This window comes from Didymosphaeria variabile (assembly GCF_027946475.1).
Source record: "Didymosphaeria variabile strain IMI 356815 chromosome Unknown scaffold_8, whole genome shotgun sequence".
Classification (NCBI taxonomy): domain Eukaryota; kingdom Fungi; phylum Ascomycota; class Dothideomycetes; order Pleosporales; family Didymosphaeriaceae; genus Didymosphaeria; species Didymosphaeria variabile.
Genome location: NW_026611627.1, coordinates 1,997,708 through 2,013,865, shown reverse-complemented (window position 1 = coordinate 2,013,865; position 16,158 = coordinate 1,997,708). Strand labels below are relative to the sequence as shown.

Genomic DNA, 16,158 nt, shown 5'->3' with positions numbered 1-16,158 from the left:
GGACGCAACCATCATGTAGATTCTGGCGCACGGAGTGCCTGTCCGTCGACCAGAATGCTACAAATATGGGGTCCTTAAGTTAATAAACAATATGGGCATCTTTTCTAAAAGTCCTAGAGGCCGTGGCCTCAATGATGATGTGTAATATTGTCTGTTGTAGGGGGAAGATAAGAGTAGGATTGCAAGTATATGTCTCCGTCGCTCGGGTGCCGTATGTGAGGCTGCTGGAGGAAATAGAAAACCTGGCTGGCGAACTGTGACGGCCTTGCAAGCGCTGGTGGCGGTGATTATCTTGAACCTTCTTTAGCTGACTCCGAACTTGCTGTGTTGACTCGTGTTCAACGACCGTTCTATGACGCGATCAAGACCCTCTGAACCGTTCGTTAGTAAGAAGCTGTTGAAAGTGGGCTTACGGAATTGGAAGGCGCTTCAATGTGGGAGCAAGGCGCTGTTGGGCTTAAATACAAGGATGGATAGATGGAATATTCAATTAGAAGAATCGCAAACAAATTCTTATTGATAGTACCATAATGGATTATAGCGCGAACTCGGTGAGTTTCCTTTTCAAATTTTTGTAAAATTATTCAATTATGGAGTCAGACTTGACTATTAACAGATGTGACCTTTTCCTTATGTTATCTAATGTTTCTACAAAGAAGTAAGCTTCGGAGACGAGGCTTGCGTCTACGTAATTGTCAATATCCTAACATCTTTAGCCAACGCTCTGATGTCGATGGTGTTCTTCGATCCGTTTGGTTAACTTAGTCTTGTGTTCTGGGGTGGCTTCGGAAAGGCAGCATTCGTCTTCTCCCTTGCCGCTCTTGGAAATCTTGCTGGTACGAAGTAAACGGAGTTTTTGCCAGTACGCAGCTGTATACCTGCGTTCCGCACATTACACTTGGCCCTGACGCATATATCACTGCTGTTGATGTTGAGACGCTGTCGCCTAGTGGTAAAGGCTATGACGTTGGGCGTAAGTACCATAGGTAATTGTGTTCATTCAGACTTGGTTGGTAACACGTCACATAGTTAGTGATAACAGACGGCTTGGAACGTTGTGGTCAGTCTTGCCATGGTCTACTCGAAGCTGTACAGCCTCGCATCGCTGGGCGCTGGGATCGCCTATATCTGGGATCTGTTCGATTTTTTTTTTGGCTCAATCTGGGCGTAGTTCTGCATGCCAAAGCTATAGGTACGCTCAAAATTCCTTCTTACACAGCCACAAGCTAACAATCCGCAATGGCTCTACTTTCCAAAAGATCGACCAGATATTCGACGCCAAAATTCCCGCATGGCGCTTCTCAGACTTTCAGACAGAAGGCTTGAGCCACGATTTGTCTGTTCTGCAATAAAAAGGTCATCTCCATGCGAAAACTGTTGATGTGGACGATGCAGAAGAAAGATTCCGGAAACGAGTAAGCGTCGAGGCGCAGAACAAAACATGAGGTGGCTCCCGCACGCATAGGAAGAGAGAAATTCTTGTCCCTCGGAGCTGTTACACAGCAGCAGGTCAAGATAAATAAATAACATGGTGCAAATAGGTAATCATATGACCCTTGTCTAAGAGAAGTGAGGGTGATACGATAATCAGAAAGTCGAGAACACTTTCCACACGCTGCGTGCGATGTCTCGATAGATCCCCATCACGAAACATCTCTCCGTGTAAGCTTTGACCACGACTAGTTCGTTCAAGCGTTTAAATTCAACCAACCAGACCTCCCTTCCCTCAAAGGGAATGGTGTAATGACTTTTGAGTTTGCGTTGAATGATGTTTTTGGAACTCAAGCTCCGTTCAACCATACTACAAATGTTTCGCATAGCCTTTGGAACATGTTGGTGCAAGATCATATAATACTGAGTGTCATGGGAATCTTTGTTTCCAGAGCGCTGGTAGCTAACCCGAAGCACCAAATACCGGATCATGCACACTTTAACCAGTGACCATCATTCCCACTCCTGGTAATCCGCCACATTCGCTTCCAGAGATTCAGAGCCTGAGCGTATGGAAGCACGCTGTCATGCACCCACATACCGGACTACTAGTCGTAGTACCTTCCTCCAACTGATGATGACAAACCCCTCTGCCCTGTCGCAGGATCGGCAAGTCCGAATTGTGGACTTGCAAGAGTGCGTCGCTTTTGCGCATGTTCGCCCTCCTCACTCACCGCGTTCATAGCTGCCCTGAGGTGGCCCACGTCTTCGACAACTGGCTTCAGGTCGTCACGGGTCTCTAACCATTCGAAATACTTGTAGACGCCGTAGATGAGACCACAGATGCAGCCAATTGAGAAGGCACCTACTAGCCACTCCTGCAGTGTGTTGAAGAGTTGCGGATCCCTCATGACGGCGAGGAAATACAGAGCGAAGACGCCACCAATGAGAAACCGGGAGCTGGTCTCGATCAATCTGCGCATGTTTCCACTCCAGGTTTCAGGCCGATCAATGGCGGCAGCGTCGATATAATGTTCAGAGGGGCGATTAGCGAAAGCGGTATGAGCGTGGTGGTCGATAGACATGCTGCTGCTAAAACGTTCAATGTGCGTATCAGCGATCGATGTGATTGTGCGAAGGAGCAGCAGAAGGCAAGCCGTTTGAATAAACCTACGTTGAGACACGGGAGCTGATGGTGAGGTATTCAAGGTGTGGGGTGGGTTACGCGTATGATACGGGGTAATACTTATTTGTTATCAACCAGCCTAGCGCGAACAAACAGAGAGTTAGTACCTCGTTCACCATAGCTTCCTAATACAGCCTACACTCACCTATGCAATCTAAGGCCGAATACCTCTTACTATATAGTACCAGCATGTGGCATCTTAAGCTCTTTATTATAACTACCTCTATTTACATATCTAATAACTTTTTTAACAAGAATGATGTCTCAAGCTTTCTACACGCTATAGCCTTTACTTATTACTATCTGTATACTAGTTGTAGACGCTATTAAACGAAGCGCTTTGAGTATACGTAGCTTCTAGGTTTCCAGAGAGATAGTAGCGAGTAAAGAGTTGGAAGGTTTTATTAGGGCTAGGACTAGATATATTTCGTAGAGGCCCCTCGCGTTGCGCAACGCAGTGGCGGTAGATGGGGGAGAGTGAGCGGACCGAAGAATGTCATGCCCATGTGCCTCCCTGATAGCAAAATCAGTAGTAGGGTCAGACTGCAATCTTGGTACGACTTCAGCAGGCCATGGGCTTTTTTAGGATGGGCACAGCTCGAGCGGCTCAAGCGGACATTCGTCGACAACTTAGAGATCGAGATGGAGCCGTCGATGTTAGGCATGCTGTTCCGAGAGTAAGGATTGATGAAATAACAGAGACTGGCGATCTCTCGTTGAAGAATCGGCACCCCAAATCTTCCTTCTAGCGCCATCTCGCCAAAGAAAGCTGTCTGGGCCCAACAAGACCACGGCGACTGGGTTCGATTCTAGAATGCCATCAATGTGCAAAACGGCAAGCTAGACAAAGGTATAGACTTCCACTGGGCCGATGTTTTCCCTATACGCACCCCGACAGTGCTGAGATGTGCCATTGCCGAGCGTCGGACTGTGCCAACCCTCTGTGAGTCCCTTCCGTCTTCCGTCAATGGTCCATAACTGACTTTCCCCAGACCGTGCTTGCTGAGAAGACAACGCAAACGTAGTTGATGAGTCCGTCCTTATCGAAGTCTTGAACAAAGGGGGCTTTGACGGTGTCGAGCTACTGAAGAAAGCGAATGCACCAGACATTAAGCAGAAACTTCGGGATTTCATCGCAGAAGCGAACAAATTGGGTATCTGCGGAGTTCCGACTTATCGTGTCTTACGCCGGACCTCGGATAGTGACTGAGAGCATGCTGATGGCATCGTCTGGGGTCAAGACGAGTTAAATTTTATGAAAGACATTATTGCAGGTTGGAACTACGACGATACTGCAGCTCTCGCAGAGCCGCGGGAGACGGTCGAGAGTCGTAGGATAATTGCTCGACTCTAGACGAGCGAACGGCTTCGCGGTACCAGTGTACTGCTCCCCACAAATGTGCCTTAGGTTGCTGCACCCGGCCACCTACTATACTGTCCCAGGCACGTCTAGCAGAGCTCACTTGCACCTTGCAATATGTGCACCACTTTTGACTTGAGGAGTATTCGCCTTAATCATCTTGAAGAGTAATATTGGAACCTTTCCGATAACAACTTCCTCCCTAAAATGGAGCACGGCATAGCCTCAGCCAGAGATCCCATCTCAGGTGCCCGGCCTTCGAAACACATTAACTCGACCACACGGTCCGACGAATTCTCCGCGTCCGCACAGAACCACGCGATACCTGAAGAAACAATGGCGCCGACGAGTTTTGAGTAAGGTGGAGTAGCGGGTCCAAGACTTGCAGACCATTATTTTTTTACTGCTCTTCGACATCCCGTATTCGCATCCGGCAACGGAGTACACCCTGAAGATCGTGTTCATCCAAGCTGCCTGAACTCGATCGTGTCACGTTCTAATTCAGTCCGGATATCATCGATCTTCTCCCATCAGCCTGCCGCGGCATACCACCAACCCAAACAGCCGCGTCGCGTTTCCCATATATTGCCGCGAGGCTGAATGCATCAAACTCCATCCGGACCTATTTTCTGGAAGCCTACTCTCGCCAGGAAATGCTGCTCGCTGATTGGCTGTGACGCGTATGAAACGCAGCTGGCCAGGATGCGGGTGTTCTCTCGCGAAGGACCCTGACCAACACTGTTACAGGAGACATTGCGACTTTATGCATGCCTCTGCGGAACGCTGTAGCGCATAAAAATAGGTGTGGGGCAGTGCGTACTTGCGTATCGATAGAGTGCGCGATGGCATGGAGGCGAAGGGGAGTATGGGTATTTAGTGGGAGCGTTGCTTTGAGCCGCGGACCAAGGCTATGTGTATTTCTCTTTCTGAGTGACATTCCTTTGAAGTTGTCGAGGTAACGTCCTCTTGCCACTCCTTGAATTGAAAATTTGTTAGCGCATGCCAAAGGCAATACACGTACACTCTCTGCTTGACGGGAGAATATACTCACTCCCTGACACCGACACGATGGCTGAATTGGCGGTTACACTGGCTGACGCCTCGCCTGTCTCTCCTCATCAAGACACTGGCAAACATGTGGCGACACCTAGCGACCGTGACTCGGGCGTTTTCCTCTCCGACAACGAAGACCTACCTCCATCATCCCGACCCTCCTCAACCCCATTCCCACGCTCCTTCTCAGCAAATACCTCCCCGCAACGAACAGACTCCATAGCACGCCTCCGTCGTCCCGCCGAGCTCAACCTAGGCGCCAACAGGAATACCGACGATACGAAGCCCCGCTCTGAGCTCGATCTCCGATTTGACCTCATTCGCAACTCGAAGAACCAGAACAAGGCCGCGCTTCGATCACCCACGCAGCTCTTGAAAGATCGCTTGAATCTCTCGCCAAAGAATGCAGAGATTGAGGAGAAGGTGCGCATCTTCACACCGCCGAAGCCCATGCTCAACGGCTGCATCCTGCCTGGACCTAAGGTACAGATGAAAGCATTCACCGGCTCATCGGTCCGTGCCCGAATAGAAAGGAGCGGCCGGCCGGCTTGGTGGTGTAACTTCGACAAGCTCGTTATCTTCGACGGTATTGACAAGAGCGATGATTGGGACCTGAAGTTCAAGACGCGGACAAGCAAGGGGCTGTCGATTGCACGGCGGCGAGGCGATACCGAGACAGTTGTTATCCCCATGGATTGCTCGCATTGTCAAAATATGCTCAACCGAACGGAGTGGAAGTATGATATCCAAGTTTGTAAACGCAGCGTGTGCTGGGACTGTAAAGAAAGGTGCCGATGGGAGTTGATGCAGGAAGAAGAGAAAACGAGACTGGAAAGAGTGAGCGAGGAAAGAATAGATGCGAACAGAACAAGAGCCGATAGTGTGTTGCAGGACGATCATGTGCACGAGGAAGAGCTACTAGCCAAGATCGGCATCGAGCAGCGAATAAAGACACGGATCGGGACCGTTGGAGGTATCAAGGAGAGATTGGATGACGCTGCATTGCTGGCTGGCGTATGATGGGCGGTGGAAAAGACAACTGGCTGAAATGGAAACCCTCTGAAAGACACAAACCTACTGTTTTATGTAGATATTTGATCAATGGATTTTTTCTTATTGTCGTTGGATTGTACCTAGATTCCGACGCTATGCAGAATGCTGTATCGTGAACGCTGAAAGGGGTATATGCAAAAAAAATGCAAGATGAAGATGGGAGAGAAGAAGGGGCCCTAAATAGATCTCAATGGGACATGCAGCTCGTGACTAATCAAGATCCATGGCATCATCCATGTACTCGAATGGAACATCCTCCATCTCCAAAGTCTTGCTTGTGTTTTGTTGCTGCGCTTGGTGTTCGAAGTCCCGGCTAGTGAAATCGTTCGGGTTGGCGTCTGGACGCTCTTGGACTGTGCCATGAGCATGCTCACAGGCAGCTAGCAAATACCGGAGCATGGTGTCTAGGTCTAAGTCCTCCAGACGGACGTTCTTTTGAGACTCCTCGTCTCTATCGCAGCCATTTGTCTTGGTAACCTTCTCGTCTGCGTCCTTCCATGCATTCCGGTAGTCTTTCGCTATGCCGAGTTGTATGCGTACCTCCTGATTCCCTAGCGAGACATGCAGCGGGCAGTTTGGATCATCGAGCGCTTCCAGGAGATTCGCGTGGAAGGCGTGGAGAGCGCGTGGTCGTGTGCGGTGCAGGTCGGGGTTCGTGATGTATTTGAGAGGGTTGACGTTGGTACGAGGTGCGGTGCCAGAGACATGAACGCCCATGATCTCGAGAGAACTAGAGATGTACCGCTCGAGCAAAGTGTAGAACTCAAAGAAGTCCACCTTGAACATGGACTCTGCCTGTTTCTATGTGATGTTAGCTTCGGCGCAGAGCAGGACTACGGCCATGGTCGACTTACGCTGTCGGTACTCCGCATGAAGGCGTAACGCAACTCTACGCCACTATCGATGTATCCATTCTGATCAATCTCCGCTCGCAATATCTCGATCGCACGTAGGTACGATACTGCAAGGGACTCAGCTTTCCACTGCAGGCGATTCAGGAGTCGCGTTGCTCTCGCTTTATCCTGTTTGAGCTTCTCTGCTTTAGATTGTGCCAGAGTCTCCAGCGGCGTCTTGCGCGCATATTTGGAGTTTGCAAGCGACATAATGTACACTGCAGGGTGTTTAGGATTAGAGGTTGCCTAGTGGTTAGTGCGGAGGTGCTTTAAATGATGTCGAGCGTGTGGATCACATCGTAGTTATGACGAGCCGTAGGCTGAACGTAAAGACAGTCAGAGCACACCTTGACCGCTGGGTGTCTGCGACATGCAGTGAAGAGGTTACACGGAAGATGCTGCCCGGACCTCCGAGGCTCTTGGCAGCTCACGTGAAAGCGCGTTTTCTAAGGTTGGATCTAGTTCACTCAATCTCAACCACAAACATCACACACGCATCACTCAAGACATGCTTTTGTGCACAACGGGTTAGGACCGCTTGGGTCATTCAAGTACCTCTGAAGACTACCTGGCTACACTTTTCCGCATCGAGTCTGCCATCGTCTTCAACACTAAGTCATGCCACGGCACCTCCAGCTCCACCTGCGCCATCCTCATGTCCGTCTTTCCTGGTAGCTTCTATTGCATAGTCGGTATATTTTCAGCATGATTCGAGTCTCCTACATACCCTTAGCATGCGCATCCCTTGCCTTGCGCTCACCCTCATCCTCACGTACAAAAGCCCCTTCACCGTTAGCGTAGGCTGGAATAGGGACCGGACCGATGTCGACAGGCTCCCTTGAGATTGGGTCACGGATTGTGTATCCTAATGAGTCAAACAAATGTATCAGAAAAAAGCAATGTTGAAGAGAATACGGATAATAGCGGCCGAATCAGAAAAGAACTTTCTCAAGGTAGATGACAGACCGCTGTTCAACGCAGTAAAGAGCTAGTGGTCAAAACGTACCAAGCTGAAACCACTGACGGGCTTCCTCCAAGGTCACCAAGATGTCTCGACCTGAGGATGCGCGAGGTACGAGGTACGCACGCGCAGAAGGGGTTGCTAGGAGGCGGTTTGATCGAAGAGGCTCTGACGAGCGAGCTGGAGAGGAAGAGGAGGGATTGTAGGGAGGTGGCGAAGACGACATAATAAATATCGAAGTCTAGTAGTGGCCGCTTGGTGGTGTTGCAATTTGCGTTATGAACGTACTGGAGATCGTGTACGTTTCTTATAGTACGCACTCATCTCAGGTTGAGCCTCGAGGCACACTCGAAAAGTCGGGCGCGCGATTGCATCTAACGCTTCATTTCTTCAAACGAGTAAAGACTCGATGGTTCGAGCCGGCAAAGAATTAGAGTGCAAACGTTTCTACTCAGCCATACTGACCGCTTCGACGTCTATGATGAGAACCTGGAAATGAAGAAGTACAGACAGCCTATCATCGTTCGCGGTTGGAGCAGATCTTAGCAGACCTTGACTGGACTTTGTCCGTTCTGCCCCCACGCATTCGTGTCTGCCTCCAAAAAGTGGGGAAGGATACCCGCTGAACGTCCTCCTACAAACAGACTCGGAGAAGATGCTATGCTACGGTAACATCACACTCGGCATTGTGAACGCCCGCCTTGAGTGGACTCGAACGCAGTAGTTGAGGGAATTCGGAATTTGGCATTGCGAACGCTTAGTCTGAGTAGGTTTGGACTTTGACAGCATGATTGTACAAATACCTTATGAAGAGCTCATCCATACAACACTTTTCATTGATTGCCATCCAAACGCATGCTGCGCTGGCGTCGTGATAGCGTTACCCGCACTGTTGATGTACTGGTTCAACTGGCTCGTGTTCCCACAAAGGTACTTGACCGCCTACGCAAAGGTCATGCTGGAAACGGAAGACTTGTATCGATCTTGCTTTGGGCGATACCCATCGCAGTCTATTCGATGGCGCCTCATACGAAATACATAGTAGGCAAAAGACGAGTAGCATATAATCGGGACATTTGATATTGCGTATCCTGTTGTCGGCGATTTTGAGCAAAATCTGATAGTGAACTTTGCCTCCGTATTGCCCATCTAGTGTTAAGGTGTTAAGTCAGATACCTTTGGCGTGTCACTTCTGATTCGAGGCCTACTCTCTAACCCAAACACAGACCCATATCTGACCAACATCTGCGCAACGACAGCGAAGCCCCCAACACCTGACTCGCACTGACTATGTACACACACGCTCTCATCATAGGCCCGAATTGCCACGCACGATTCAACATTGGATCCCTGTTCTCCTGATCCACAACCCACCATATCCCGCAGATCACCCCTAGAACCAGCCACTGTACAGAGTATGTTTTCCATGCCAAGGACCCGTCTGGCAGAATTAAGCCCGCAAGCAAGCGCGACATTACGCCATAGACAGCCAAGGATGTGAGAGCTACGGCGGTGGTCATGAGATACTTGATGGTTTGCAAAGAGCGTGAATGCGATGGAGTGGAACGGTCAAATTGACAATCCAGTCGCGGTATTTGGATGGCCAATAGGGCTTGGACATGGACAGTGAAGAGAGGCGGTCAAGCGGCGGAGGTAATTGATTCTTGTAAGGTGTGGGTGCAGAGCCGCGCGCGATGGGATTGCAGAAGTGGATTATAAGAAAAGCATGGTCATCTGTGCCGGTATAGTCGAGCTTGACTGGCAAGGTATCGACAGTGCGTGAATGAGGGGAGACTGACGAGCAAACAGAGAATGCCTTTTCCGGAGATTGCGGGCATTCTTCGCGGTAAGGATGCCACTGTACCGGGGTATGGAAGGATGCGGTGAGCCCACCATCTTTGTGGTCAAACACCAGGACATGCTAACGATGAACTGACTTGCCGAAGTCCCAACACGTGGGAAGCTCCTAGCCCTACGTGGATTTGGAAGGCGCGACTTTCTAATGCGGTAGGCCTTGCCGCGTTGGGTTAAAGCATGGAGGCATGGAAGCATGGAAGCAGTGCGCATCTGCTCAGCCACGATGCGCCACCTGGACGCGACACTTGCTACGTTCCGAAGTTCCGCTTGTTGCCGTCGCATATATCCCCATTCACTCGACGCCTTGCTTTGCTCTTACATTCACCTTGCCCACCCGCGTAATCACGTAATACCATACTCGCGACTACCGTTCGCAGTGATTCCGGATAGAACGGAGCGCATCAGTGAAAGAGCTACCGCGCCCAGGACCAACGCCTAGCCTTGCCGCGACCCTACTCTACGTATTCCCCGCTACCACGCAACTTCTTGTCTCTGTTGAGAGAGAGCCTCTTCTTCTTTCGCTACATTCATAGAACTACCAAATCCGACTCAATGGCATCCAACAAATACGTACGTCTCTTCTTCCCTTGGAGCCATTTCACAACGAACTAACAACCCCAGGACCCTCCCGCCGGTGCACCACCTGCCTACCCTCAATCACCACCCCTGCCCACCACGACGCCGGCCCCGCCCCAGGTGGTCCCTACCAGCCTCCAGCGCCTTACTACGGCGGCTCCCCTGCACCTCCCAACGACTACTACGGCGCATCACCGAACCCCTACGCCCAAGGCCCGGGACCCTACGGCCCGCCGCAAGGACAGTATGGACCACCGCAGGGACAGTATGGACCGCCGGGATACGGACCGCCGCAGCAGGGCATGTACTACCAACAAGGAGGACCACCCCTTGGGGGTTACTACGATAATCAAAGGAGAGGCGGCGCGTCGGATGGCATTTGTGCCGGTTTGTTGGCCGCGTTGGCATGCTGTTGCTGCCTCGACTGCTTGTTCTAAGCCGAGAGGCCAGCAGCTTAGGAGAGAGAATTCGCATTAGGACGGCTATGTGAGGAGCATTCGATTTTCAGGAGAGGCTGCATCGATCTTCGCCTGCTGGACGGGTTAATGAGAGCCGAACTAGGCATGCAAGGGTGCAATGGCTCTTTTTACCGATACCTTCATGTACTTCACCTATCTTAATTATATCTTGCCATTTGCTCAGCAGAAGGGGTGTTCTGGTGGGAGGGATCAAGACGCCCAGTCGCTTCATAGATGGTTCACGAGTCTTCAATCGCGAACTTCATTCGAATTGGAACGGCAGCCGATAGTGTAGCACTTGACTGGAAACCAACAGCATATGCAAAGTGAATGATCCAATATCTTTCAGATCAGGCAATGACTGTATTCTAATCTAATATAGAGTGCAGTGTAAAGTTTACGACACTTGCGTCGTGTCAATCAATTGTGGCGACAGCCTGGTCGCGACCGGCACCTAGTTCAATGCAAATCAACATTGATCGCACACTGTGCCAGCTCCAAACGCCGAACCATGCGTCGGGAAAATGGCACCTGCGGAGTGGATGTCATGTGCAAACAAAGCAGTGTACTACAGACCATCAATGGAATGAACATTGTATTCCCGGTCCAAGAAGCATATACATGTCGTGATGGTCGAATGAAGAACGGGCCTTGGTTGTAGATGCAGCAGAGGGATAGGAAGCTAAGGGGGCGTGTCGATACGTCAAACACTGGACCATAAACGTTTCATTGTCAGTAAATCCGATACCTACAAACCTATCGGGATGATCGAGTCGCATCGTCGTAGGGATTCGGGGGCGGGAAGGGTGGAAAGTATTCGACGTTCTACGGGATTCGCTCGAGTAAAGTACAAAATGGGGAAATCGCCAAGTCGTATCGATCGACCGACCGATCGTGAATGAACCTTCGACCGAACCGAAACCGATATCGCCGTTACGATCGCCATGAAACCATGGTTCCGATTCGCGTGACTGCTTCTTATTAATGCCGACCCTTACATAGTCGCCGAAACCGCCATCGAATGATGAAAAGGGGACCCTTAAATTTGTTGCAAACCCAACTCCGCCGTTTTTGGCAATCTCACGACAGCTTATACCGGAATCGAAAGAAAGGATGACTGAACAAGTGGGGTAGGCCGTGTACCGCACAGGCATGGCGGGGAAGTGACAAACAACTACTCCGCCACGTCCAAGTCTTCGTGAGCTGCCGGAGGAGGCGATTCGTCTGTGTGGTCGATTAGAGGGAGGTTGTCTTCTTTTGCTGAGACAGGGTGCTCACTCTTGCGCTCCTCGCCATTGGTGCCGGCATCGCGGTCCCGCTCGCGCTCACGGTCGTCGTCACGATCGCGCACATCCTTCATCTCCCGGTCGCGGTCACCTTCAGGGCTCCGGGATCGGTCTCGATCACGGCGATCGTAGTCCCGCTCCCGACGGTCGTCCTTGCGCGGAGAGTAATCACCGCCACGGCTACGGCGAGGAGAGCGGCTACGAGGACGCTCACTACGCGGCGAGCGGTCTCCACCACGGCCACCACGCTCGCTGCGCTCGCCACGCTCACCACGCTCGCCACGAGGGCGGTCGCGGCCAGAGTCAAAGCGCCATGAAGCGGATGGTGGAGTGCGAGCCCACTGTTGCATGTTAGAGACATCAGCTTGCAAGACTTAGTATTCACATACCTCGATCTTCAACAAGTCGTCACGACCAATGCGCTTGTTGTGCATTTCGTGATACGCATCGTCAGCATCACGGCGGCTCTCATACTCCACGAAAGCGAACCTGCCAACCACAATTAGTTAAATTTCATGGCCGGGGGTATGCATGGTCACTTACAGTCGACTGGACGCGGAGCGCGGCGCAGGAATGTCGCAGCGAACGAGGCGACCGTAGCTAGCAACGATGTTAGATGGATGTGTCACATAAAATGAGATAGCGCAAGGGAGCTGAATGTGGCGCGCTGTGCGCATGAGAAAGGCGTGGGAAGCGGTGTCTAGTGCGACGTAATCGAGGCATCGAGAAGGACGACGAGGGATAAAGCAGTTCGATCGCGCATAATGGATGGTAGACGATGGACGCGGCGACGATCGGGAGGGCGGTGCGTTGAGCAACATACCGTTCGAACTCGTAGGCGAGGTCGCGAGCGCGGGTCCCGTGGCCGAAGCCAGTGACGTAAAGCGTGGTGCCGCCGCGAGACATGTTGGTGTTGTTCTTATATGGACGTGGCAGAATCGGGGTGGACGGGGTTGACGGGGCTCTAGACGCGTCGTGGGTGGTGATGTGAAAAGAGAGCGTGAGGCTGGAGACGCGAACTTTGAAGCCGGGAGGCAACTACGTAACCGCCCTAGTCAGAAAACGGAAACAAGCTCCCGCCATGACCGCAAGGAGCGCTCTGAACAAGCGCAGTCATTGTTGCCAGAAGCAGTCGCTTGAGGACAGAGCCGCTCGAAAAGTAACTTGAGTAGGAGCTCGTTATGAGATGCTGCTGCATGAAAGTACTTGTACATTCTTTCCGCGGAGCGCCTATTATACAGCACGCGAGCAGCTCAATTAGGTTGGACTCGACGCAGGCATACAAATGATAATACGTGAGTCATGTAGAGAAATGGCTAGATGAAAGACTTGTAGCGAACTAGTCCCTGTGCCTACAGAATGCACCGAGCCGTCATGCCTATTGAGTCGCACTTGGGCACGGCACTGGCGCGCTTGGTAGTTGTCGAAGTCCGGTCTAGGGCCTTTGACACCTGAATCTGCTGGCTCTCAATAGACTCGAAACCGTGAATGGACATTTGACACATATGGATTCGATGCACTGTAGAGAGTCATGGTGCTGTACCAATGCATTAGAAGACAATCGAAGCGAACAGACGGTCGTTGGAAATGTTGCGACACCGCGGACACGGGCCACGCTTTGGATTATGTCAGCGCGACATCTCAAGTCGCGCCAAAGAACCTGGCGCCCAAACAATTGCTTCACTTTGCCCGCTCACCCACCGAGACACAGTCCTTTGTCTACGCGCCACTCCGTCGCTTCCACGATTACACCCCATCACTTATCTTTCGACAGCCGCGGAACAAGCACGACGCGATAAAGGCGCATCCGCTCGCCACTCCCTTTGTCACGACCGCCCATTCCTTCGACTCGTCGCGCACCCGCTCCGGCCGACTGTTGACCAACTTCACCATGGCTACCGATCTTGCGGCAGGCACGCCTCTGGCGACAGCGCTGCAAAATCTTGTCCAGCCTAAGCTCGCCGAGTTTGGCTGGACGACAGGCGGCGACGATACGACCCTCTTCGATTACATCTTGCTCATGCTCTCGAACGGCAAGAACGAGGAACAAGTCGCGACCGAGCTCTCCAACGACCTCCTTGACGAAGCCGAAGGCGAGAACACAGATACACACCGCTTTTCGCGATGGCTCTTTGAACAGGTCGACCAGCTACGCGGGAATTCTGCTGGCGGCAATGCGCAAACAAGCGACAACCAAATGGAAGATACCGATCACGGCTCCTCTGCAATCGCGCAAGATATGGAGATGGAGGGCATCTCAGAAGCCGGAGACGCTTCATCAGGCACTATGTATGACACCAATTTTCTTTCAAATCCTCCTATGTTGTCCTCTCAAGATGCAAGAAGAGACAGCGCCTGCGGACTCCCGATCCCCACAATCGAGTCCTCTTGGCGCGAGTCTTCGAAGGCCCCTCGGACTTGCAGCACTTTCAGACGACAATCTCTAACGAAAAGCAGACCCACCGGACCTAAAGCTATGCGGAACAGCAGCGGTCCTAAGCAGGCACGCGGCGGCCGCTTAATGAATCAGGTGAACAGGCAAATGAGCCGTAACGACGACCCTCTCCACCGTGTTCGGGGTACGCAAGGTGCTGGACGTATTAACTCGCACTTGCGAGACCCACCGAAAGGACCTCGCGGTCAGAACATTGGACGAGGACTCGAAGCAATGGCGAACGGAAGGGGTTCCGGTAACATAAATATGGGCCCTGGCATGAACGGAATGGGTGGGATGGGTATGAACATGGGTGTGCCGAACATGCCTATACCGCCCATGGGACAAGGTCTTCCGGGAGGAGGATTGAACCCTCAGCAGCAGATGGCCCTCATGTCCATGTACGAGCAGCAAGCGCAGATGATGCAACAGATCTTTTCTGGACAGTCTCCGCAACCATTCGTCAACCCCAATTTTCAGAAAGGAAAGAAGCCATTCGCTCGTGGATCGCAAGTACACCGACAGAATTTGCCTCAATCGACTAAATTTACGAAGAAGGAAGGCGATGACGAGAACATGACCGATGGGCCTGCGGCCGATGGTGAAGGCATGCAGGCGGACACGTCGCGACCAGGGCCAGATTCCGCGACGACAATGTGTCATTTCAACCAGAAGTGCGCCAAGGCTGATTGTCCCTTCGTCCATTCCTCGCCTGCAGCTCCCAAGACCGCGGTTGTCGATATGAACACTACATGCGACTATGGAGCGGCGTGCAAGAACTTCAAATGTGTTGGCAAGCACCCGTCTCCCGCTAAGAAGCAACAGTTCCAAGCCGAGCAGGAGTGCATTTACTTCCCCAACTGCCGCGATCCACAGAATTGTCCGTACAAGCATCCGACTGAGAAACCATGCCGCAACGGTGCCGACTGCACGACTCCCGGTTGCAGTTTCTGGCACAGCTCTGTTGTCTGCAAGTTCAATCCCTGTACAAACGCTCGCTGTATCTACAAGCATCCTCTGGAGGGTCAGAAGAAAGGCAATATGGCCAAGGGTAACGTTTGGGTAGCACCGAAAAATGGGGAAGAGCAGAAGAAGGATCATGTAAGCGAAAGGAAATTTATTGACGAGAACCAAGAGGAGGAACTGATCATTCCGGGAAAGGCTGACCAGATGGCGGAAGACGCACTGTGAGTGGCTGTAAAACAAGGACCGGGGCACGAGGAAATGACATCCGATGCGGCATGGTATAGTCACAGCATCAGATGCTGTAGAACGAGGAACACGGCATTTGTACTATAATTTAGGATACCGAAGGGTACGGCGTTTGGCTCGGGTGGCATGACTTGATCTGCATTGACGGGCTGCAGATGCGTCAGGGTTTTTAGAATGCGACTCGTGCTTCCTGGCAGCGAAAAAGCTGCATCTCTCTCTACAAACTTTTCTTTGCATTGCTGAAGCTCTCTTCGAATTGTGAAACGCTGACGACCAGGGGCGGCGATGCTCCGAAGTGAGCGCGTCAGAACGGCCCGAGCTCGGACTTTAGCCAACGTCACGACAGAAGCTCCAGCTGAATCCATGAGCCGCATTCGCAGACTCCAGACCCCTCACAC

The 16,158-nt window shown here is 51.7% G+C and overlaps 5 protein-coding genes across 5 annotated transcripts; 2 read left to right on the top strand and 3 right to left on the bottom strand.

The window, feature by feature from the left end:
* Positions 1–2,039: 2,039 nt before the first annotated feature.
* N0V89_010901 (uncharacterized protein) lies at positions 2,040–2,516 on the bottom strand (the record flags this gene model as incomplete). Its single annotated transcript, XM_056219641.1, has 1 exon — positions 2,040–2,516. The coding sequence occupies one exon, from the start codon at positions 2,514–2,516 to the stop codon at positions 2,040–2,042; it is 477 nt and encodes a 158-aa protein (XP_056066768.1).
* Positions 2,517–5,045: 2,529 nt separating this feature from the next.
* N0V89_010900 (uncharacterized protein) lies at positions 5,046–6,050 on the top strand (the record flags this gene model as incomplete). Its single annotated transcript, XM_056219640.1, has 1 exon — positions 5,046–6,050. The coding sequence occupies one exon, from the start codon at positions 5,046–5,048 to the stop codon at positions 6,048–6,050; it is 1,005 nt and encodes a 334-aa protein (XP_056066767.1).
* Positions 6,051–6,293: 243 nt separating this feature from the next.
* On the bottom strand, positions 6,294–7,186 carry N0V89_010899 (uncharacterized protein; the record flags this gene model as incomplete). Its single annotated transcript, XM_056219639.1, has 2 exons — positions 6,294–6,884; positions 6,938–7,186. 2 exons carry the CDS (start codon positions 7,184–7,186, stop codon positions 6,294–6,296), a joined length of 840 nt encoding a protein of 279 aa, XP_056066766.1.
* Positions 7,187–12,002: 4,816 nt separating this feature from the next.
* Positions 12,003–13,020, bottom strand: N0V89_010898 (uncharacterized protein; the record flags this gene model as incomplete). The annotated part of the gene is made up of 4 exons (XM_056219638.1): positions 12,003–12,455; positions 12,504–12,603; positions 12,658–12,714; positions 12,938–13,020. The coding sequence occupies 4 exons, from the start codon at positions 13,018–13,020 to the stop codon at positions 12,003–12,005; spliced, it is 693 nt and encodes a 230-aa protein (XP_056066765.1).
* A 985-nt stretch (positions 13,021–14,005) lies between these two features.
* On the top strand, positions 14,006–15,739 carry N0V89_010897 (uncharacterized protein; the record flags this gene model as incomplete). Its single annotated transcript, XM_056219637.1, has 1 exon — positions 14,006–15,739. The coding sequence occupies one exon, from the start codon at positions 14,006–14,008 to the stop codon at positions 15,737–15,739; it is 1,734 nt and encodes a 577-aa protein (XP_056066764.1).
* Positions 15,740–16,158: the final 419 nt, after the last annotated feature.